Source organism: Orcinus orca, chromosome 1, assembly GCF_937001465.1.
Source record: "Orcinus orca chromosome 1, mOrcOrc1.1, whole genome shotgun sequence".
Lineage (NCBI taxonomy): Eukaryota > Metazoa > Chordata > Mammalia > Artiodactyla > Delphinidae > Orcinus > Orcinus orca.
In genome coordinates, this window is record NC_064559.1 from 34,182,895 (window position 1) to 34,204,695 (window position 21,801).

General features: G+C 55.5%; 1 protein-coding gene across 3 annotated transcripts; it reads right to left on the minus strand.

Moving 5' to 3' along the window:
• Positions 1–1,515: 1,515 nt before the first annotated feature.
• On the minus strand, positions 1,516–19,873 carry ETNK2 (ethanolamine kinase 2). Of its 3 annotated transcripts, XM_004282474.4 has the most exons (8): positions 19,376–19,862; positions 17,468–17,727; positions 14,395–14,517; positions 8,804–8,946; positions 8,125–8,208; positions 5,409–5,554; positions 3,630–3,703; positions 1,516–2,708 (listed from the first exon to the last, which is right to left on the minus strand). In XM_004282474.4, exons 1-8 carry the CDS (start codon positions 19,631–19,633, stop codon positions 2,636–2,638), a joined length of 1,161 nt encoding a protein of 386 aa, XP_004282522.1. In that variant the 5' UTR covers positions 19,634–19,862; the 3' UTR covers positions 1,516–2,635. The 3 variants fall into 3 exon arrangements, with proteins under 3 accessions (XP_004282522.1, XP_004282523.2, XP_033266324.1); XM_004282475.4 differs by lacking the exon at positions 14,395–14,517 and having other exon boundaries at positions 19,376–19,873; XM_033410433.2 differs by lacking the exon at positions 5,409–5,554 and having other exon boundaries at positions 19,376–19,866.
• Positions 19,874–21,801: the final 1,928 nt, after the last annotated feature.

A 21,801-nucleotide genomic window follows, 5' to 3' on the forward strand; every position in this document is an offset into this window, starting at 1 on the left:
CCCCACCCCCCTGGCCCCCGGAGAGGCGGGACGGGGTCAGATGGGTTAAAAGGCCAGGAACAGAGCGTCCTGGACATTACCATTACTGGGAAGGGTGGGGCACGAGCTTGTTCTCTGCCCTCTCTGTGCCTCTCCGGAGGTTAGGGGTGAGAGCCCAGCAGAGATGAAGAGTCCAGGAGTGCTTTGCCTGGAGAGCCTGCTAAGTGTCAAGAAGTGGCCTGAGGGAGTGGAGTCAAGGCCACCCTTGAGTCTCCAAGGCCTGGTGCCGAGCCCGGTGGGCAGGGGGGCGGGGTGGCAGTGAAAGGCGAGACGGTGGGCCTCCAGGCTTTGTGCGGGAGGGGTGTGCCTAAACTCCCCTGCCCCCACCTGCCCACTCCCCTGGAGAATTGGAGGAATGAGGATACTTTCTTAAAGGCGGTAGTGGGATGGTGCCTGCAGGTTAATTCCTTTGGTGCTGGTGGTGGCTGGGCTATAGGGGCACAAGATGATACCTGGGGGGCCCTGCTCACCGCTGTACCACCATCTCAGTGCTGTGACATCAAGGCCCCAGGAGGCTGGAAACGAAGCTGCCTTCACAGTGGTTTTCTGCCCTCAGCTCCAGAGGTGGATCTGAGAGGAACAAGGAGCGTGGGCACTGCCATACAGTCCTCAGGAAGGTGGTGCGCATGACCACCTGACCCCACAGATGACCTTCAGAGGCCCTACCTGCCCAGCCCTGGCACCCTCCCTATGCTGGGGCAGATCTTTCAGCCGTGTCCTCCACTAGCGCCCTTCCTAGATGCGATACTGCTACTCGTCAGGGGCCTGGCCACCCTGGATCACCATGACCTTGAACAAGGCCCCAGCTGCCAGTGCCGGCTCAGCTCCAGCGGCTGCCATGGCACGCTGGTACTTTTGTAGGCAAAAGCCAAACAGGCAGAGTCCACCTGGAAGGCACCTGCTGCTGCTGCGGTTGCTACCAATAAGGGAACCAGGCGCCTTCTGGGGGCCCTGGGAGTGCAGCCTGGGAAGCTGGGAGGGTGCCCCACTCACCTTGGAGCTTCCGTTCTCCCTCCCTCTGGCTTTCTGAGAAAGTGACATATTGGGTCCGGAAATCACCCTTGCCTGCTCTCAGGCACAGCAACCTTCTGCTCAACTCAACTACTTGGGGCCAGTGAGGACAAAGGAAGAAGTCCTGAGCACTTGGATTTGGAGTCTTACTGGTCCATCACCTGGATAGGCCAAGTTCTTGGAATCCACGGTCTAGTTCCCTCGAGGCTGTGTCCTCTCAGGGTCAACTTATTCTAAGATGGTCAAAAGCAGAGGAGCTGTGAGATCACCAGCTCTGCCCAGGTCTACCCCAAATCAGGACCCCAGGCCTTGTGAGCCAGGTAAATGGAGGGCGTGGTGCAAAGTGTGCAGCCCAAAGGGACCCCAGAGAAGAGGGACTGGAGTGCCCTGCCACCCCCCCACCGCAGGAGAACTAGTCACACCATCTGAGTCAAATCCTACCAGTGGCACTCAGACACAGAGTGGTCCATAAATGGCCGTTTTAATGCAGAAAACCATGATAATTTACAAATGAAAAATTTTATAGGCCAGAGCCAGAAAGGCCTGAGAGGTTGTGAGGGCAGAAAGGAGGTGGAGGCCATTGAGAGTCGGGGCAACAGCTCCTTCAGCACCTTCACGACCGACCCCACCCAGGCTCCTGTAGGCTGGCAAGCCCCGGGGGTCCCTGGCCCCTGCCCTCAGACTCCCACTAGTCATTCCCCAGTGTGGAGACCGTGGGGCAACTTCAGGACAGAAGGTGGACATGGAGAGACTGTTCCTTGGAAGTGAGGAGGGCAAGGGAGGGAACAAGGCAGGAGCCTGCTGGCTATGGTCCAGCCACCCCACTCCTGGCTCTGTCCCCTCTGGCCAAGCCACAGCATGAAGCAGAGCCAGGCTTTGGTGGCCCATTCCCTTGCCTTCCCTCCCAGCAGGAGGCAGAGGTACAGAACACAAGCCTGGAGCAGAAAGGGCACTGGAGGAGAGCACACGTCGTCAGGCTGAGGTTTGGGACGGGGTTATTTGATTGGATATGGTTTGGAGAAAGGGAGTAATCTCAGATGAGGCGGCTGCTGGGGGAGCCATCAAACCCAATTCTAGACGCCCCCCCCAAGATATGTACATCCATCTGTCAGAGTTGGCAGGATGCTGGTTTGGGCTCAGCACCTCCCACATGGGGCATGCAGGGGGAAACAGGCTGGAGGCTCAGGGCCCTGGAGGTAGAAAGGAGCCCTCCCACCTTCCCCCTTCCCCAAGCCAGGAAGGTCAAAGACACGTCTAAGGCAGCCCAGATGCCAGGATGGCCCGGGGCTGGGAATGCCAGCCTTTCCAGGGCGGTTGCGGTCTGAGCCCTGGCAGGCTGCAGGCACTCCCCACCACCCAGTCTGGCAAGGTGAAGAGGACCCCCAGAGCTGGGGCCTATCAGCCCCTCCAACCAAGAATGGTCACCAGAAGCATCACTGGGGGCTGGCGACGGGCAGAGCCTTCTCCTGGGACAGCCACCTGTCCCCTCGCCCACCTTGTCCAAAGGTGAAGACCCCAGAGCAGAATGGAGCCCTGGAGAACAGGTCTGGCCAGGCAGATGGGAGGGGAGGGATGGGAACGCTGGTCACTTTGGCATCTCCAAGGCCGACACTTGAGGCTTCACCTTGAAATACTGGTTGAATCGGATCACTGCATACCTGCCAGAAGACAGGAAAGGGAACTGAGGGTGAGAAGGGCAGCCAGGTGAGCCCTGCTGGGGGCACTCACACCATGAGGAAAGTTTCTCACCAGCTCAGCCCATCTAGGTCTGGGCAAATGGACCCTAGCCCAGGCTGGGGTTTTTTGTTTTGTTTTGTTTTCACTTCCACTATAATTTTATTTTTCTTCTTAGATTAGACTGGAGCAACCCCTCCCCAAACATATTGGTTTGTCTGTTGGGTCTTTACAGCTCAGTGTGGTCAGTACGTTCACCTTGTTGAGCAACAGATCTCCAGGACTTTTTCGTTCTGTAAAACTGGACTCTTATCTCCCCCACACAGCAAGTGCCCAGCTTCTAAGTAGTCAATACTCAAGTACAGTCTCGGTACAGCCCCTAGTATATCACTAGGGGCCACTAAAGGAGCAGTTGGGTCTGATACCCCATGCAGGGAGGCAGCACAGTCAGCTGAACCACCAAGGGACCTCAGCCGGTCACCCACCCCTCTGGAACTCTGGCCCCTCTGCTGTAAAATGGGGTTTGGACTCGTGATCTTTCAGACTAATTTCCAGCAATTCCCTTCAGCACCGGGCTCTGTGGGGAAGAGCCCTGGCAGAAGAGCTGGGCAGTGAAGCAGATAGCAGGCTATAATAGGGAAAGAGGAATCAGGAGGCGGGGTGCAAGGGTTTCTGACCACTTCCAGAGAGGGATTCTGGGCACACGTGCTTCCCCAGGCATCCCTGGAGCAGTGACCCGCCTCGCATGGGCTGGCTGGAATGGGGATGGTGAGCAGGGCAGAGGAATGGACCTGGACATTCTCTTTGGGATGTCCTTTACCCCCACGTACTGGGTTCAAGGCTCTTCCTTTCCTCCACGCACCCCCCACCCCGCCACTGACTTTCAACTTGCTCCCTGCACTCACCTGAGGAAATTAAAGTCGATGGTGGAGAACTGGCTCTGGATGAGGGCCCAGAGTGCCCAGAAGAAGTGAGACGCCTGAAAACACATCAGAGAAGATCAGTGTAGTGAGCCCCCCAAACCTGTCATGGACCCCCATAGCTGGAGGGACACAGGCACTGTGGAAGACACAGAACTAAGACGCTGGCAGAGACACAGTGGGGTTTCCCCAGCACAGGTGGGGGATATTCTAGAGGTCAAGTCACTGGATGGTATCTGGGGACTCCACTCCTAGAAAAAGGCAAGCAGAGTAGGTTCTACTGCCCTCAGGCTTAAGCAGACTCTCAGCTTGTTCCCCAGCCTAAGCCAAACCTGAACTCCAGCCCTGGCCGCTCCCCTACCCAGGAGAATCTTTAAGCCCAAGGTATCCAGGACAAGAGAAATCCCTAAGGCAGAGCTCAGGTCTGCTTGCCAGTGGAGGGGGTGGCACCCCGTCTGCAGTGCCCTGGCCACATGGGCATCAGAGGTCCAGTCACTGGAAGACCTCTAAAGGGACTTCTTTCACCCCTTAACCTCTCTTCTATCGCAAGGTGGGTGAGGTCAGACAGTGAGTGTAGACATGAGCCGGGCTGCTGACCAAGGGTTCAACTGCCTCCCCAGAGCCAGAACCCCCCCCAGGGCCCAGACCACCCTAGGCTCAAGAAGCTAGAGCGCCGTGGTTCCTGCTGCTCCAGCGACCCCCGGCCAGGGCTCCCACTCCTGTGGCTCTCCTGCCCCACCCCAAGTCCTGCTCACTCTAGGGTTGGCTCTATAGCACCTCCCCCCATTTTATTCCCTTTTCACGACTTAAAAGGGGCAGAGATCAATTAGCAAGTGGGAATGGTTACTAAAAATTTAGCAAGATGAAGGCATAGGTGGAACAGTTAAGAGGAAGAACCTGAAAAAGAATCACTTGGTTGTACAGCAGAAATTAACATAACATTGTAAATCATATGCTTCAATAAATTTTTTTTAAAAAAAGAAGAACCTGATAAGAATCAGTTTTATACCAATGAGGAAAATAGAATAGGCAATTTAAAATTACAGGTAATTAAAGATTTTATTTAAGTTCTCTGATATATTGTGAAATTCAGGGCAGCTGACTTGTCTTCTCGCTTATGCATGGCTGACATTAGTAAGACTAGTTAGCAATCCCCTTGGTGCATTCCGTGGAGACCTGGCATGAACCATGTACCTTGGATAATTAGCACTCAAAATCAAGAACTGACAGCACAGTAATTTGAGAAGAAAGAGCCTGATGGGAAAGGCTTACACAGAGTTCTGTGTGAGTCAGTGGAGACAGTTAACAAGGAGGATTAGAACTGACATTCTCTATCTTCTCCAAAGACCAAAAAAAAAAAAAACCAACACAAAACTTAAGGGATGTATTTAACTGTGGCATGAAAGGCTAAGGTTAGACACTAGAAAGAACTTGTCCAAATGAGAGAATTGCTAAAATAGGAAGCTGGGCTCTTTCTTGGAAGTAGTTCTCTAGGAAGGAGAGAACCTGGACTTGATGGAATGGGAGGAAAGCAGGGAATAGGGTGTCAGTATTAAGAGGATGCCCAAGATGGCTCTTCCCAGAGTCCCCCTCTAGGTTGGGGTTCAGGAGCATATGATGGGACTCCCCCAGGACCTCACCCCTGACCCTGGGCTCTGCTTCCTCCTCCACCACAAGGCTGTGAGAAGGTAGGAGCTGGGGGTGGGCCCTGAGTCCCTCCTCCCAGCTCTCCTTCCCCCACCCATTCCAGTCACAAGCACTCACCAGGGCAAACTTGTTGACTTGCACATAGAGCCTCTCCACCTCCCTGGGGGTCACAGCCATCCCCTTCTGTGCCTGTAGGTAGTAGCGCAGCCACTGCAGCTGGGTCTCCCGCGCTGGGTACCAGCAGTAATCGACCTCATTCACACCTGATGGGGAGGCAGCCGCACAGAAGTTGCTGGGAGACGGGCCCACCTGGGGGTCTCCTCCAGCTCAGTAGATGTTCCCTGATCCCCTCAAAACCTCCATCTCCTGTGTCCTGTGGGGCTGTGCAAAGAATGCAGCTTCTTTGACCACCAAACTCTAATGTGTGGAGGGTCGACCCCCATCCCAGCTGGGGGCACTGCTTTCAGTGGGCTGAGCTGGAGGAAAGCACAGAGACAGGCAGACTCGTTGAGGGGCAAGGCACAGTCCTGGAAGTGATGGGGAAGCCCTAAGACAGCACCACTGTATCCCTGAGCCCTACACAAAACCACGGCACACTGGAGGCGCTGGGTCAGAGCCCCGAATCGGGAGCCTAGCTGTCTTAGATCTGACGCTAACCTCCAGTTAACTTCGGGCAAGCCCTTTCCTTTCACTGGCCAAAATCTCATTTGTAAAGCAAGGGCTGGACGTAATGCACCTCAAATACTGCTTCCTGAACCAGTGTTGAGCTGGTTAACCTAAAAACATCGCCTGGAGTGCTTGGCGAAAATACAGATTGCCAGGCACCCACCCATGTCCAACTCTCCAGGTGATTCGGAAACACAGCCAGGCTTGGAACCCCTAAGCTAAATGGCCTGGACTCCCTCTAGTCCCACTCTTCCTTGAGTCCTCAGACTGCCAGCCCAGTACGCACCAGCCACATCTTGGGCATGATGGCAGAGAGCCTAGATTCAGAGCTGGTACAGAAAGAAACAGTTTATTAAAGACAGGACCAGGACTGGGCCATCTTGTCTGGTCTCTTCCTCCCTCTTCTTTTCTTCCTATCTTTCCCAAGCTTCCCTTATATCCCTGGAGAAACACACTCAGGCTTCTGGGCCCCCAAGAGTATGGCTGGAGAAGAACGTCCTGGCACAGATGTAGACACTAAGGCCCAGGTAGAAGAAAGCTGTTCAAGGCCACACAGCCAGTTACTAGAGGCTGGTTCTTAGCTCCCAGCACTGGGTCTCCCTGCTCCTGAGAACACAGGAGATGCCTCTCTCCTCTACTGCCCTCCTCCTCCCCCCATGCTAGGTTCCTCCTCCTTCATTCTCAACTTGGAAGCAGGATGCAGTCTGCCCCCTTGGAGAAATTCCAGCTGGACTTTGCTCCAAGCGCTGGGCGAGAAGGACTTAAAATGCTTAAAAATTATCCCTTTTGGAAAGGCCAGTGGGTCTGTCAGCTGAGCAATCACAGGCCCAGTGCCGTGCGGGTGCCAGCCTCTGCTCCAGGCCACACCCCACAGCTCAGCTGCTCTGCCCAGCTGAGGCCCCATCTGTCCCTTGGGTGCCTAGATGCAGCTGGTGGCCACCCTGGGGAGTCATACCTTCAGGTACAAGCAGTGCTTGACAGCCCTGGTCACCTGGGGTTCCAGAAGGGGCAGGATTGGCCTGTATTGGCCTGGGGAGTGCCTCAGGCTGGCCCAGGTGCCGGCTCTACAGTTGGCCTGGGCATGCCTCACCTATCCTAAGCCATACGGACTGGCCACATCACGCTGAGCACCCCGCACTGCTAGCCTGGGGATGTCCCTCCAGCCCCAGTGTCCACCTCCATCCACCAGTTGCCTCTTTAGCCCCATCGAATTGTTTAACAATTAAGCCCTCGAGCTGGAAAAACTTGCCCTGCTTCCTTTACACAAATGATTCTATTGTACACACCTACCTTTATGGAAGGACGGCATATGCCAGGACACACCCCAAATCCAACCTCTTCCAGGACACACCCCAAATCCAACCTGTTCCATGGCTGCTGCAGCCTCCCTCGGAGGCAGAAAAGCTCCCCTGCCTGACATCAGCAGCAAATACCAACGTGGAGCTTAGTATGTGCCACACTGGTGTGTGTGTATCGCATATCAATACTATGAAGTAGGCACTATTATCATCTCCATTTTACAGAGGCACAGAGAAGGTAAGTAACCTGCCCCAAGCGTCATGCAGCTAGTAAGCAATGAAGGCAGGATGTGAAGTAGGGGAGTCAAGTTGCAAAGTGCACACTGTTAACTAGCTGCACCATGATTAATCTCATCAGGTCACCAGGCAAATAGCTACTTGCAACTCGTTCTGCCCCTTATCTGCCTGCAGGGCCCCGATGTACGACTGCACGGGTTGACTGGGCATAAAGGAGCTTGGACAGGGGGTGAGTGGAGGCTGACATCAAGCTGAGCTGGGCCAGCTGGCGTGGGCTGTGTCTGCCCAGAGGAAGGACGGGGTCTCTTTAGAATTCACATGCCAAGCCGAATGTCCTCAGGGATCCTACAGAGGGCACGTTTCCCTAATTTGTACCAAAGTGCCACATGGGCCAGCAGGGGCTTGCTCTGTTCATGTGGGTTTGCCCCGGCCCCCCACCCCACACCCCTGCCCATGAGACCTGGTGCTTTCTCAAGGCAGGCTGTAACTGGCCCCTCCCTCAAGCTGTGATATCTTGAGGACAGGGGTGTCCAGCCTCCATTCCCCATGCACAGAACTCCCTCCAACCCTTCCCCTGGACCTGGCCCTCCATCACAAGGAGGATATAGGCCAAAGAGTAATGCCCTTCTCACCTGCAAACTCATTGAAATGGTTGCCAATGTCAAAAGCTTGGTAGTTATAGCCGGCATATTCATAGTCAATGAACCGTACATGACCTGTGAGGTAGAGGAAAGGCAGTGAGGGTTGGCCCCAGATCTGGATATAGGGCTTGGTCAAGCTTTCACAGACCTCAGGAATGCACCCACTGACTCTCACTGGCCTCTGCAGCAACCCAGCCTCACCCAACTTCTCAGTGGCAACTTTCTTCTAAGTTGCTTCCTTCCATCTTTCCATCTGTCTGTCTGCCCTTTCCCCAGCTCCGGCTGTCCCTCTCACAGAGCTGGGTCCTCAGACTCTCCCCAACTAAAGACATTTGTCCTCAGCATGGCTGAGGACCAGAAAATAAAGCCAAGTACTCCATGGGGGTGAAGCTATCATCAGGAACACAGGGAAGGCACAGGGCAGCCAAGACGTCCTCGTTGTCAGGGGAATGGCTCCACAAACCATGATTTTGAGTTCTTTCTTGGCAAAGATTTTTCTAAGTAGGAATTTGTTTCTTTTTCATTTCTCTCCTACAAATTAACTTGAGACCTACACCAGAAGGTCTCACTTTGCTTGTCCAAGTACCAGGCTGAGGAGTAGGACCCCAACGCCAGCTGATCAAGCAGCCCGAGCCCTGCTGCTGCCTGGCCAGGGCCAGGGAAGCTGTACCTTTGGTGCTGTCGTAGATGATGTTCTTGCAGAGCAGGTCATTGTGGCAAAACACCACAGGGGAGTCCAACTGAGGCAGGTGCTCCTTCAGCCAGGCCAGCTCCCGTTCCAACACCTCGACCTTAGGGACATCTGCAGAAAGGCTGGACAGTGGCAAGAAAGGTGGCCGGTGGAGGGAGGGCTGATAGCAGACAGGCACATGCTTGGTCTCAAAAGCCCTGGGCTCTGGCCCCATCACTACCTCTTATTGCAGAGGGACCTTGGACAAACGGCTGACCTTTCAGACCCCCACTTTTGTCACTTGTAAAATGGCACTCACCTTTCCTGTCCTTCTGACTTCCTGTGGTTATTCTAAGAAGCTGATTAAAACATGGGCATAAAAGCATTTTGCAAAGCGTAAAAGTCCCTGACCGGACAGTGTCCTGATACCTCGTGAAAGGGAGAGGGAAATAAGGATGGGGGCACGAGGAGGTGTCAGGGGAGGGAGAGTGAATGCCCAAACTCAATTATTCCAGAAAGAACAAGGGCAGCAGGGGAGGGATGCAAACAGACCTGCTCTTGGGATGCTCGAAACAATTCCTAGGGGGAGGTGAAGCTCTCTAAAATAAGACCCCAGAGCTCCTCCAGTGGAAGAATGGCAGTGCCCTGGGAGTGGCGGCAGCAATGACACCCTCTAGAGGAGACAGAGGGACGTTGCTGTGAGTCTCCCTCCTGCTCTGGTGGCTGGCGTCATGGTTGGAAAGGACCAGAGATCATATAGACTAGCTTCCCATCGCACAGCGAGACCACTCAGGTCTACAGAAGAAAGCAAAAAAAACTGCTTCTTGGGCCCACTCCTACAAGGCCAAGGGGATACGAGGGCCTTTCAATTGAAAAGCACTTGCTCTGCTGCGGCTCAATAACTCACCTCTTCCCCCTTGAACTATGGGTGTGTTTCCCTGCCCCGGCCCCCTGCTTGTGTAGGAACAAAGATGCATGAAGGCCACCTGTCCTTCAGCCCACCCCATCCTGTGGCCCACGGCAGGCATTTTTGCTAAAAGTACATGTTGAGGAATGAATGAACAGGTCAGTCAATGATGTTCTCAGAGGTCATGGGGAAGTTGGTGAGGGTGCACTGTGCTCCGATGCTCTGAACTTTGCTCCCAGGAAGCACAGTTCTGTGTATACTGGAAAACCAAATAGTTAGCAGAACCCTTAAAACCCTAGCCTCCTCCCCTCCACCCATTGGTGGTTCCGGGCTTTTATCTGCATTCACATGACTCCTGTTTGCTTTCTTGTCCAGGGCAGTGAGGGTACACGCAGGAGGATGTGAATGAGACATGTCCTCTCTGACCCTCCCCCAGGACGCCCCATTGCCCCTCACGCAGCCCAGAAGCCAGAATACAGGGAAGAGTAGTCAGCGACTAAGGCATCCCCATGTTCCCCTGGACACGGATGAGCCGCAGGCTCCCTCCAGGCTCTGAGAAGGTCAACGCTAAAGGGGATCTCAGGTCTCCCGTCTAACCCCATGGGGCATCTGAGGCTCAGGGGAGGGCAGAGACTTCCTCCCGCCTCCAGATGCGTCTTACACAGCTGGATACTCTACTCCCTCACCTAAGGAAAGCAGTCCTCAGCCTATCCAAGGATCCAAAATCAAGCTGAGCCTCTGAACTGAGGGGGCCTCAGTGCCCCTCAGGGGCTCTGCACAGGCCACTCTGAGTCTAGGGGTCTATTAGGGGTGGGATGGGGGAGGCCTCCCCTCACCCTCACTGGAATTTATCTGTGTTGACAGGTCTGCATAAGATACATTTTAATCTGGGCTCTTCTTAACAAGCTACCTTTTCCTTTAAGACTTTTTTTCCCCCTTGGACTGAGACCATCCAAAGATAAGAATTAGGAGGCTTCCTTTGGTTTGCCCAGGTCTTAGCCTGAAAAACATGTCTTTGACACCCAAGATGCCTGCTGCCCAGGCCCTGACCTCTGTCTGACCCCTACCCTACCCACCCCAAGGCCACACAGCTGCTTACTGTGCGAACAGTCCAGGCCTTCTACCTCCCTGTGCAGCCCTGCTTCCCTCCCCTGAGCGCTTGAAACGTCACCAGCTTTGCTACCTTCAGCCCTGACATCACTCGACTCTCTCAAGGCTGTGGGGATGGCAGAGTATACCCACCACTGCATCACAGAAACTTCCACATCCCAGGCAGAACAGCTCTGTCCCTCAGAGGAGTAGGAGGGGGTGAAGGGGCTGGGGGCCCTCCTCAGGGAAGCCTGGGGGTTCCCCTGAAGGGACTGCTGCCTGGCAAGTGTCCACTCAGCATTCAGGATCTGGGCGGGGGAGGGGGAGAAGTATCTTCTCCCCACAGGGAAAGGACTTTCTAAGTGTTCAAACTTACTGACTCATCACGTTTTTTTTTTTTTTTTTTTTTGCGGTACGTGGGCCTCTCACTGTTGTGGCCTCTCCCTTTGCGGAGCACAGGCTCCGGACGCGCAGGCTCAGTGGCCATGGCTCACGGGCCCAGCCGCTCTGCGGCATGTGGGATCCTGCCGGACCAGGGCACGAACCCGTGTCCCATGCATCGGCAGGCGGACTCTCAACCACTGCGCCACCAGGGAAGCCCCTGACTCATCACCTTTGCCCTCATACCAATCAACCCATCCAAAGCTCCTCTTGATGCCTAACCTTAAGCAGTTATCAACCCCACCTTCCCCAGCCACGCTGGGTTCCCCCATGTCCCACCCAACACCAAGACTATCAAATCTGTTTCCACAAGACCTGACTCATCCCCCTATTCTCCATCCCTCCATGAAGCTTCCCTAGGGCAACGTTCCTCAGAGCATGGTTCCTTGATCACCTGCCTCAGAATCACCTGGAGAGCTGGTCAAAAGGCAGATTCCTAGGGTTCTAATGCAAGACCTCCCAATCAATCTCCAGGGTTAGGCTCGGAATCTGTACTTAGCAAGCACCCAGGGGAATCTCATGCTCCAATTTGGGAACCCTAGTCCTAGATGTTGCCCACTGAATTACAAGACTCTCCCAGCTGGCCTCCCTGCCTCGAAGCCCCCAGCTCCCACCCAAATCTGTCCTTTACAATGAACCCCTGGCTCCAACACCTTCACACTGACTCTCCACTGCCTGATAAATTAATCTGGGCTCCTTAACCTGGCACTGAAGGTCCCTCACAGTCTAGCTCCAACTCACCTCTGCAGCCCCATCTCCCACGACCCATCCCCAATCCCTCCTGAAGATCTGCTCCAGGGCTTCCCTGGTGGCGCAGTGGTTGAGAATTTGCCTGCTGATGCAGGGGACACGGGTTCGAGCCCTGGTCTGGGAGGATCCCACATGCCGCGGAGCAACTGGGCCCGTGAGCCACAACTACTGAGCCTGCGCGTCTGGAGCCTGCGCTCTGCAACGAGAGGCCGCGATAGTGAGAGGCCCGCGCACCGCGATGAAAAGTGGTCTCCGCTTGCCACAACTAGAGAAAGCCCTCGCACAGAAATGAAGACCCAACACAGCAAAAAAAAAAAAAAATTAATTAATTAATAAACTCCTACCCCCAACATCTTAAAAAAAAATTAAAAAAAAAAAAAAAAAAAAGATCTGCTCCAGCCAGGCCCTCACCTACTCAGCATCCACAAGCAAGCTGTGCTCGTGCTGCCTCCTCCAGCCGGAGGCCTCCCTTTTCACCTCTGCCATACTACCTCTGCCATACTACCTCTGCCAAGAAGACTTTCCCTGGCGCTCCCACCCCTGCATACGTCACGCACACTGCAGAGCCAGGTCCTATTTACACGGACGGTTTCTAAGCTCCTTGAGGGCAGGGCCCCTGTCACCTTCAAGTTTTTTGTTGTTTTAAATCCTAATCAATCAGTGTTTGTGAAATGAAGGACTGACTAAATCAGGGTTATTAGGCAACGACTGGAGCTCAAGTGCTTCACCCCATCCGAGCGATTGCTCATCGCTGCCCTGCTTGTGGCAGGTTAGACAGTTTAGGGCAGGCATCATCCCCTCAAGAGGCTCAATTTAAGCAAACTGATTTGCCTAAGGTCAAAGGTGAGACAAGAGAAAAGGAAGTTGGCCAGCTCTTCCTCAGGGCACACTCCCCTCCTAACAAGGTCACCCCCCGAGGCTACACAGTGACAGTACAGTCAGAAGAAGCTGCAGTAACAAGGGTCATGCCCGAGCATTAGGCCTGGACTCTAGTCCTTGAATTGCCACATATCAGTATAACCTTGGGCAAGTCCCATCCTTCCTCTGGGCCTCAGTTTTTCCATCTGTCAAACGAAAGTGGTGGGCTGGATGATCAGAGGGTCTTGCTCTCCATGTGCTGTTCTAGTCCTAAGGGGGAAAGCAGTCCTTGTCCCAGAGCCATCTGACATAGAAGGTCAGTGCCATCTGAACGTCCTAGACAAGTAGTCCCAAAGCGGTGCTTAATAATCTCTGACAGGGAGGATCTAGATAAAGTCATGTGTGCATGCATGTGACAGAGACACACGATCGGGATGGTTAATTATTACCATCTTAGAGGGAGAAGGAGATACCCTTCCTCCAAACCTCTTCTATGCCCTGCTCCCACGAACATTTGGAGAAGAATGATGTTCAGCCCCAGTGGGGAACATGGAGGGATCAGAGACCCACTATGGCCTTTTTTGCAGGGGGCAGGGATGACGACCTCGATCTTTTCTCCATGCCACCATCCTTTTCTCAGCACTCAAGGGTATGCTGGGGAGTCAGGCATCTGAAGGCCAGAAGGACTCTCAGGTTGCCGGTGAGAGCATAAGGATAGGTCCAGGGAACTGCGTCTTACCTGGGGAAAGGCAATGTCAGGATGGGTAGGGTGCGCCCCTCCCCGGGAAGAGCAGTGAGAAAGCAGCGAGCTGTCAGTTTGAACAAGGTGAGGAACCGGGGCCCCAGAGCCATGTGGGGACAAGAGGTGCCCAGGCAAGTAGCAGGAATCTTGAAGTCCAAGGGCTTGTCAGCTGATGAGCTGAGTTCTTCTGACTGACTCTGAACTCAGCCCCACCCCATTCGCAAGAAGGTCGGTCCCTCCCTTCTCATTGCTCAGAAGCCAGCTCAGGTAGAAAGGGCCCTGTGTGGAAACAGAAGTCCTGCCTCTGACAAGCCCTGTGACACTGGGCAAAGCTTAGTCTCTGAGCTCAGTATCCTTCAGGTGAAATGGGGAGATGCTGACCCTATTCCCCGCCACAACCAGAAAACTGAAGGAGAAATAAGCACATACATAGGGAGGGTGGGAGGGAGGGAGACGCAAGAGGGAAGAGATATGGGAACATATGTATATGTATAACTGATTCACTTTGTTATAAAGCAGAAACTAACACACCATTGTAAAGCATTTATACTCCAATAAAGATGTAAAATAAATAAATAAATAAATTTAAAAAATTCTAAAAAAAAAAAGAAAGAAGCTCATAGGTATAAAACTGCGGAAACAAGTTCCTGAGATTTCGTCAATCAGCCCAACTCTGCTTGGAGACAGAGGCTCAGGAATCAGGACTGAAGCCACTAAACCTTCTGTCGGGGCGGGCTGGGGAAGGGAGGTCATATTAAGGCAGCAGAGACAGTGGTAGCCTTGAACCCTCTCAGATCTTTGTACCTGGGGTTGATCTCGTTCTTCACGAGGGTGAAGTAATTGTGCATCTTGTGCCAGAGGATGGGCTTGGGCAGGCTGCCGTTGGCGTGGATGGTGTGAATCTTTGCCATTTCTAAGGCAATTAGCCTACAGCAGAAAACAGGAAGAGTAGAGTATGAGTGTGGGGCAGGCCCTCCCCAGCTCAGCCACTCCTGAGCATAAAGAAATGGCCCTGCAAGGTCCACTGGGGCCAAGTGTAGGCTATTACAAATCTGTTAGGAGCTCTTGGTCCTGCAGAAGGAAGGTCTCAGCAGAAGGCGTGAAAATGAGATAAAGGCCTTCAGCTCAGCAGCTCCCCTTCCAGAACCAGAGCCGGGGGAGCTTCAGGGAGTGAAAGGGCAAAGCAGTGGGCCGTTGGCCATGGGTCAGTGACCCTGCCCCACCTCAAGGTTGAGTGCCTACAGCAACCCCTGAGGATAGAGGGGTCACCTGGAGAGGGAGGTGGAACCCCTCCCACCCCCCACCCCAGCCCCGCCCCCTTGGACTCAGACCCACACCCTCAGGGGGAGGTAAATGCAGGGCACCGAGGAATCAGGGGGTGGTAATGCCACGCAGGGAAGAAACGCTTGTCTCTTATCAGTCTGGCCAAGGTGGGGAGGGAAGCAGGCTGGCCCAGGGCAGCCCCTTCCTCTGCGGCAGGGAGTTGATGCTGGCGGCTGGGTGCCAAGGACGCAAAACAAACCAGCGTTCTATTTTCAAGTTCTCCTGTGGACATTATCCAAGGTCCCGGGAGAGAAGGAGGGGGCGGTGGGGAGAGGAGAAAGCAGAGCTGGGGAAGGTTGCTGGGAGAGGGCGGGGGTGGATAGAGGACTGACTGGGCAGAGAGGGAAGGCCTTGATAAGGACCCCAGCGTCTGAGGCCCTGTGTCCCAGCTGGGCTCCCCCAGTCCTCTGCCTGCTCTCCCTTCTGGAGCCCCACCCCCCCCTCAGCTGCCAAGCCTCCAGCATTCAAGCTTCCTTCGCCTCTGCCTGTTGCTCGAATAATAATCACTGGGAAAGACAACAAAGGCATTGGCTGTCTGAAACCTTGTTGCCGAGCTGTTCCAGGGGCACCCCCTCCCCTGGCCAGGTCCTTGGAAGGGACAGCCATCGCCCAACAGGATAGCAGGGCAGACTAGGGGCTCCTCCAGAAGCCCCCAAGGCTCCCACCTCCTAGAGGGTGGAGGGGGCAGGGGGCGTGGCAGCGACCGAGTGGGTGAGAGATGAAGGCTGTGCTTTCAGAGGCGAGAGGCCCTGGGGCAGGAGGGAGCCCGCCAGGGCTTGGGCAAGGCAGGGGAGCAGCCCCTGAGACCCGGGGTTCCCCTACCCAAAGGAAGATTCCGAAAAGAGCCTAAACAGAGTGTTTCCTTGAATATCAATAGGGCTGTTGTCTGGAATAGCAATGAAAGTAACCTCAACAGTCAGCGTTTTTGTGCTGCAAAGCCTCGCAGGAGGCGGAGGTTGGGAGGTGAGGGTCCTCTTCCTCCCTGCCTTTCCCTCAGAGATCCACCTTCATCCCAGAAGGATAATGGTCTATCCTGGGAAAATCATCAAGGAAGGGTCTACCTCCCATACTTATCCCACTTTCTGGCTCTCCCCCAAATGTAAAGTTCTTCTTATTATCAAACCTAAATCCATCTTCAATCTTCCTGACAATGGTAATTGTTTCCATGAAAGAATGAGTGACAGCATCAGATTCCCAGAGGTGGCGGGAGACTGGGAGTGGTGAGGACCTGACAATATCTGAGCTTTTTTGCACAAGACTGAGGGAGAGCTGGGAGGGGTACTGTGGGAGAAGTCAGGACAGAGTTCCCCCGGCCCCGCTCTGACCTCACATCTCTAGCTGGGTGCATTTTGAACTACCACCTGGAGCCTGAGAAGACCCTCGCACAGGGCTGCATGTCCCCCACCCCCACCCCAGATACACACACACACGGCTACAACATACAACTCCACATGAATATCCTGAGGCTCAACCAGCCCGGGAGGCAGTGCTCTCAGATTTCCTTCTTCTAAGTCCCTAGAGGGCCTGCTAGGGGTTCCCTGCAAATAGGGCCAGGCGCAGTAGCTTGAGGTCAGCTGGGTAGCAGGTGACGGCTAAGAAGCTTCTTGGTCTACTCCCTGCCTGGGCTTTCCTGTTTCCCTTCAAGATCTGAAAGGCTCCTTCCCCTTAGGTGGGACAGGACAGATCGCAAGGGTCTCAAGCAGACCCCCATGCTGTTGTTCCCGGTGTCAGGGGTAAATTTCAGTTTGCCTCAAGCGTCACTACGGTCTGAGGGCCCTGCACATGGGCGTGGCATTGTGGGGAGGAAGAAGGATCCTGCTGGACATCCTTGCTCAGCATGGTCAGAGGAGAGCATAATATGGGCTCTTCTTTGGTTCTCCCCCTTCCAGACCCCCAACAGTGGCATCTACAGGGCTTAAAGGTTAAGTCCAGTTCCTGGGTCCTACACATCCAGGCATTTAATAGGAGCAGCTCTCTGGGGGCCATGGGTCCTTGTGAGCCTCTGGAAGGAAGCCTCAGCGGTTCCCTAAACCTGGGCTCCTACCTTGTCAGGAAGCCCAGAAGGAGCTCAGACTGGGATGGGGAGGCATCTCTCTGGGTTGGTACAACCACACTCACCCTGGATAAGGCCCATTTTCCAGGAATGCCTGAGCCCTCGGCAGGAGGGGAGGCACAGGAAACCCTGAGCACTCTGGGGATTTCACTTCCAAGGCTCCGAGATGTTTCCAGGTCAGACTTGGGATGGGTGGAGGACTGAGGCATGGGCCAGGAAGCAGATCCCCCTTTGGTCCCATGTTCACCAAAATTCTCACTTGCCTCCCCAAGAACACATCCTTTTAGCAGACCCCACTGAAAATCTACACAGAACTATAGCTCCTCTCTGCAGAGCAAGGCACGTAAACACACACACATTTTTCATGCAATTTCAGGGAGTTCACAGATCTTAAGAGTCTCTTTCATGGACGCCACTCCACCAGGGAAGCTGGCCAACGATTTCAAAGCCCAAGGCCTGTGGAATCATGGAGATGAATGATACACTGGGCACCCTCCTCACCTGAAGAGCCGGGGCTCACGGATGTGCTCTGGCCCCAGGGCCATGCCCCTCATGTACTCGTAGCACAGCCCATTCTGGAAGGTGCAGTAGAGTTTGGGGGCGCAGCCATGTGCTCGCAGCAGCTGGAAGTTCCTGACCTCATTCTCCCGGTCCACCAGCAGCTCTGTCCGCTCCCCGTACACCCGGACCAGCACACAGTCCTGCATGTCCTCCTCCACGTAGCAGGCCACCAGCTTGTTGGTAATGCCATCAGTGAAGCGCTGGCATGGGGGAGAGGGATGTGTGGGGCAGGGACTCTGCTCTTGCCTCGTGGTGACCCAGCTCCAGCACAGGGTGCTCGTTTGAATGCTGAGCACAATTGCACAGAACCCCCGTCCTTTAGCCCTCTCACTTAGTAAAGAGCTCAGCACTGCTCCTAACCCTCCACCCTCTCCCAATGCTTGAGGTAGACCAGAGAGTTCAAGAAAAAAATGGCAGCTTGGGCTTAGCCCAGGCATGCTTCTCCTGGGTCTGCCTCTAGTGGATGGGATTTGGCGGTGGAGGAATTTTCACACCACTTACCTCCCCCCTCCACTTTTCACTCTCCCATCGGGCCCTGAAAGAAACCTCCATGGACCAGGATGCAGCAGACGGAGGGGAGTCACCTAGGACGTGTACAGCCTGATCCAACTTGCCTCTCACCACCTGCCAGGCAGAGGGCTCCTTGCGGTCCCCCTTGCCCCACGCAGCGGCAGGGGTAAAGGAGGGCACTGAGGTTGGCACCCACCCCAGGGCCAGGGGGTCAGAGCTCCTTAGGGCCAGAAGAGACAGAGACAGTAGATCCTGGGAAGGTTCTCTGGGTAGGGTGACAAGGAGGAATGAACCATGGAATTTATGGGGCACGGTGTGAGAGAGCTGGAAGGGGCCTTAGGGACATTCGAAGTAATAAAAGGTGGGGACACTGAGGACCAGAGAGGGGAGGGACTGGAAGACATCATGTTAGGCCAGTGCTGGAATTAACCTCAGGCCTGCTTGATGCCCTGATGGTTTTACACTAAAGTTGTCTTTTATTTTGAAAATGTTACCCATTCACCCCTCCCCCAAAAGGGGTCTGTCAACCTTCACACATGGTCCTGAACCGCACCTTTCCCCACCCAGAAGGCCCACCAGCATGGAGTTCCTACCACTCCAGCATAAGCTGCAAGGTGCCCACTCAGGGCAGCATCCTCCACAGGCAGCTCCCAGAGGGAATGGGACAGCTGAAGACTCTTTACAGAGGAGGCAGGTCTGCTGGGAAGTCAGCCTGAGGCTCCTCAGGGGGAGCCTCTGCCCACGTCTGTGTCCCTGCCAATGTGCCCAGCAGAGCGAGGAGGTGCCCTGTGTAGGGGGAGCTGAGGCAGAGCTAGGGGCGATGGTGAGGCTTTCTACGCAGCTCAGGGCTCGGGGCTAGCTGGAATTCCTCAGGGTGGCTCCTGGGACCAGCAGGAACAGCCCGGAGCCCGGAGGCTTTGCTCCCACTATGGGGTGTGTGAGTGTGGGGGGTGCCCTTAAAAGTTCCTGCCTCCGCAGGTTTCAGAGCCGGATGGCTACTTGCTTCTGGGCAGCGAGGGGCACCGGCGCACACCGACAGGGGGTGGGGCCCGCACGCACAACGTGCTGACAGTGGGCAGGTGGATCTCCCGCGTGCCCGAGAGCCCCAGGAGGAGGGGTGTGTGTGGAGGGCCGAGGGAGGCGGGAGCCTAGCTTTGCTTAGGGACCAAAATAGATGGAGAAGGAAATACATACGCAAACCACCATTTCAGCCCTCTTCTGGGCAGCAGCCGCGCACCCCTGGGACCGACACCCGGAAGGATGCACGAACACACGTCCACGCATCCCCGTTCCAGCCCCGGCGGGGCCCCATCCCCTGCCCCGCGCCCGCTCTGCTACCTTGGTCCGAACTTGCTGGGGCTTCCAATGTGGCCGCAGCTCCCGGATGAGGCGCAGGGCGCCGGGGAGGATGTCGTCCTGGTCCACGGATATGCCGAAGCACGGGACGGCGGCGGCCCTCGGGGGGCCCGGCGGTTCCCGGCAGCCCGCGCCGGCCGCAGCCTTCTCCTCCATGCCCCATGAGCACTGCGGGCAAGGCGCCTGCCTCCTCAGGTAAAAGGGCGAGCACGGCAGGGGAGCCGAAGGGGGCACAGCCATTCCCTGCAGCCCCACCCCCTCGGAGCCGCCGCGCGGACGCTAGCCCCCGCGGGGGGGCCCGGCGCGGGAGTGGGAGTGGTAGAGGAGGGGCCAGGGGAAGTCCATGACTCAGGAGCCAGCGGCCCGCTTCAATCGCCGCCTCGCAGCCGGGCGCCCGAAGCCGAAGCCGACCCGGGAACGCCGGGGCCCGCCGCGATTGTGACATCACGGGCCGCGGGGCGGGGGCCGCGGGAACGCTCCCACCCCACCCCGCCCCGCCCCGGCCCGCTGGCCGGTGGGGGTGCGCTGCCTGCCACCGCGGGCGGCTGCGGCCACAGTTACCTGGAGAGCCTGGCGGGGTGACGCCCCCGGAGAGGCCGTGACGCAGGGGGCGGGGCCCGGGTGGGGCCGGGGTGGGTGGGCCCGCCCCCACCCGGGTCTCAGGCTCGGTAGCCCCCGGTTCACTCCCCCCGCTTCCGTGGCAGCGAAGTGGCCTCCTCCTTCCCACCTCGGCTGGGGCCGCTCTCCCTGTGTAACCCGGGGCAGGGCCGGGGGAAGCCTCTTCCCGCCCCCCACTGCGTCCTGGAGTGTGGAGATTCCGCTGCTCCCAAGAGGTCAGCTTAGGCTAGACCACCTGTCCGCCAGCTTCCTGCCCCCAATCCCTGGACTCCTGGAAGAGACTCCGTGGGAAGAGGCCTTTTCCGATGGCGAGGGGACTTTGGGGGATGCTTTTTGGGGGTGGGTGTGCCAATGGGGACCTCACTAGTCACCTGGCCGCGTGGGAGAGCTCTCACTGCACCACCCAGAAAAGTGCCTATTTCCCCACGTTGACCCTTTCACCTATTCAGGAACCTCTCAACCACAAGCTTCCTGTCCTGATTGCTGTGCAGAATCCAGCTCTGCGCAGTGGAACTTCTACGACGATGGACATGTCCTATATCTGTTCTGTCCAGTGCAGTGGCCACCAGCCACATGTGACTATCCAGCAATTGAAATGCGGCTAGCGTGACATTTAATTTAATTTTATGTTTAATGTAAATAGCCATATATGGCTGTCTTATTGAACAGGGTAGGAGATGATTGGGGGGCCTGCCTACTTAAGGTCATGGAGCCCCAGTCTGTTGAGCTGGAAATGACACTGACTCCAACCCTTCCTGCAAACAGTGAGGAAATAAAGCCAAGCAGGCAAGAAAGTTCAGAGGATTGTGCTCTTGGCTCTGCACTGGGATGCTGGCAGGTGTGGGAGTGCTGCCCTAGAGAGGCCCTGGTGTTCTATACAATTCCAAGAGCCTGTAATTCTAGAGGTACGAGCTTTGCTGGGCCCTGGGTGGGCCGCTCAGTGCCTCACCTTTTTCAGTCAAAAGAAGGGTGAGCAGCTGTCATGAAGAGGGACAGTGTCAGTGGCTTCATTCAGGTAGCTGCTGCCTCTCATTCCCCAAGCTACACATCTCCTGCAGATCGTCCAAGGGGTCAGAGTGGGAGAAGACATCAGCCTGAGTCCCAAGTCTTGTGAGATGGGAGACAGCAGTGCATACATCTGTGTGCTTGTGCACCTGGCCCCATACCAGGGTGGGTGAAGCTCTGAACCTGTGAAGGTACAACTGTATGTGGCAAGGTGGGAAGCCCCCAGACCTGAGTCAGACGGGCAGCCTTCACACTTCACTGAGCACCCTTGGCCAAATGCTTTCACTCTCTGAGCCTCAGTTTCTCCACATGTAAAAAGGGAGCATCGGTCGGATCTCTGGTGTTCTATGTTTTTAGGTGTTGGTGCCTTAGACTGCATGGGTAAATGGCTGTGTGGGGTGCGGGGTTGCAGTGCCTGAGCGTAGAGCCTGAGCTTGAGGCTGGCTTCCATGAGCTGGAACCATCTTTCTGGCCCACAGTCCACTGCCACAGTGTTAGCCCTGGTCCTCAAGGGGCTGGCTCTCTGCAAACTTCCCACCCAAGGTTGTGTAAACCTTCGACTCCACTCGAACCCTGCTGATGTCAGATGGATGGCATCAGCCCTGCACGCAGGAACCTGTGCTTGTGAGTGAACGTAAAGTTTGCCATTCTGTCACGTTCCTGTCTGCACATGATCTCTTGGTCGTGCTTCCCTCTGTTTCAAACCCTAGTGAACCCAGGTACAGTGGGGTTGTGAACATGAAGTCTTTATTCTGTTTGTCCTCAAAGTAGGGAAGAGCTGGTGC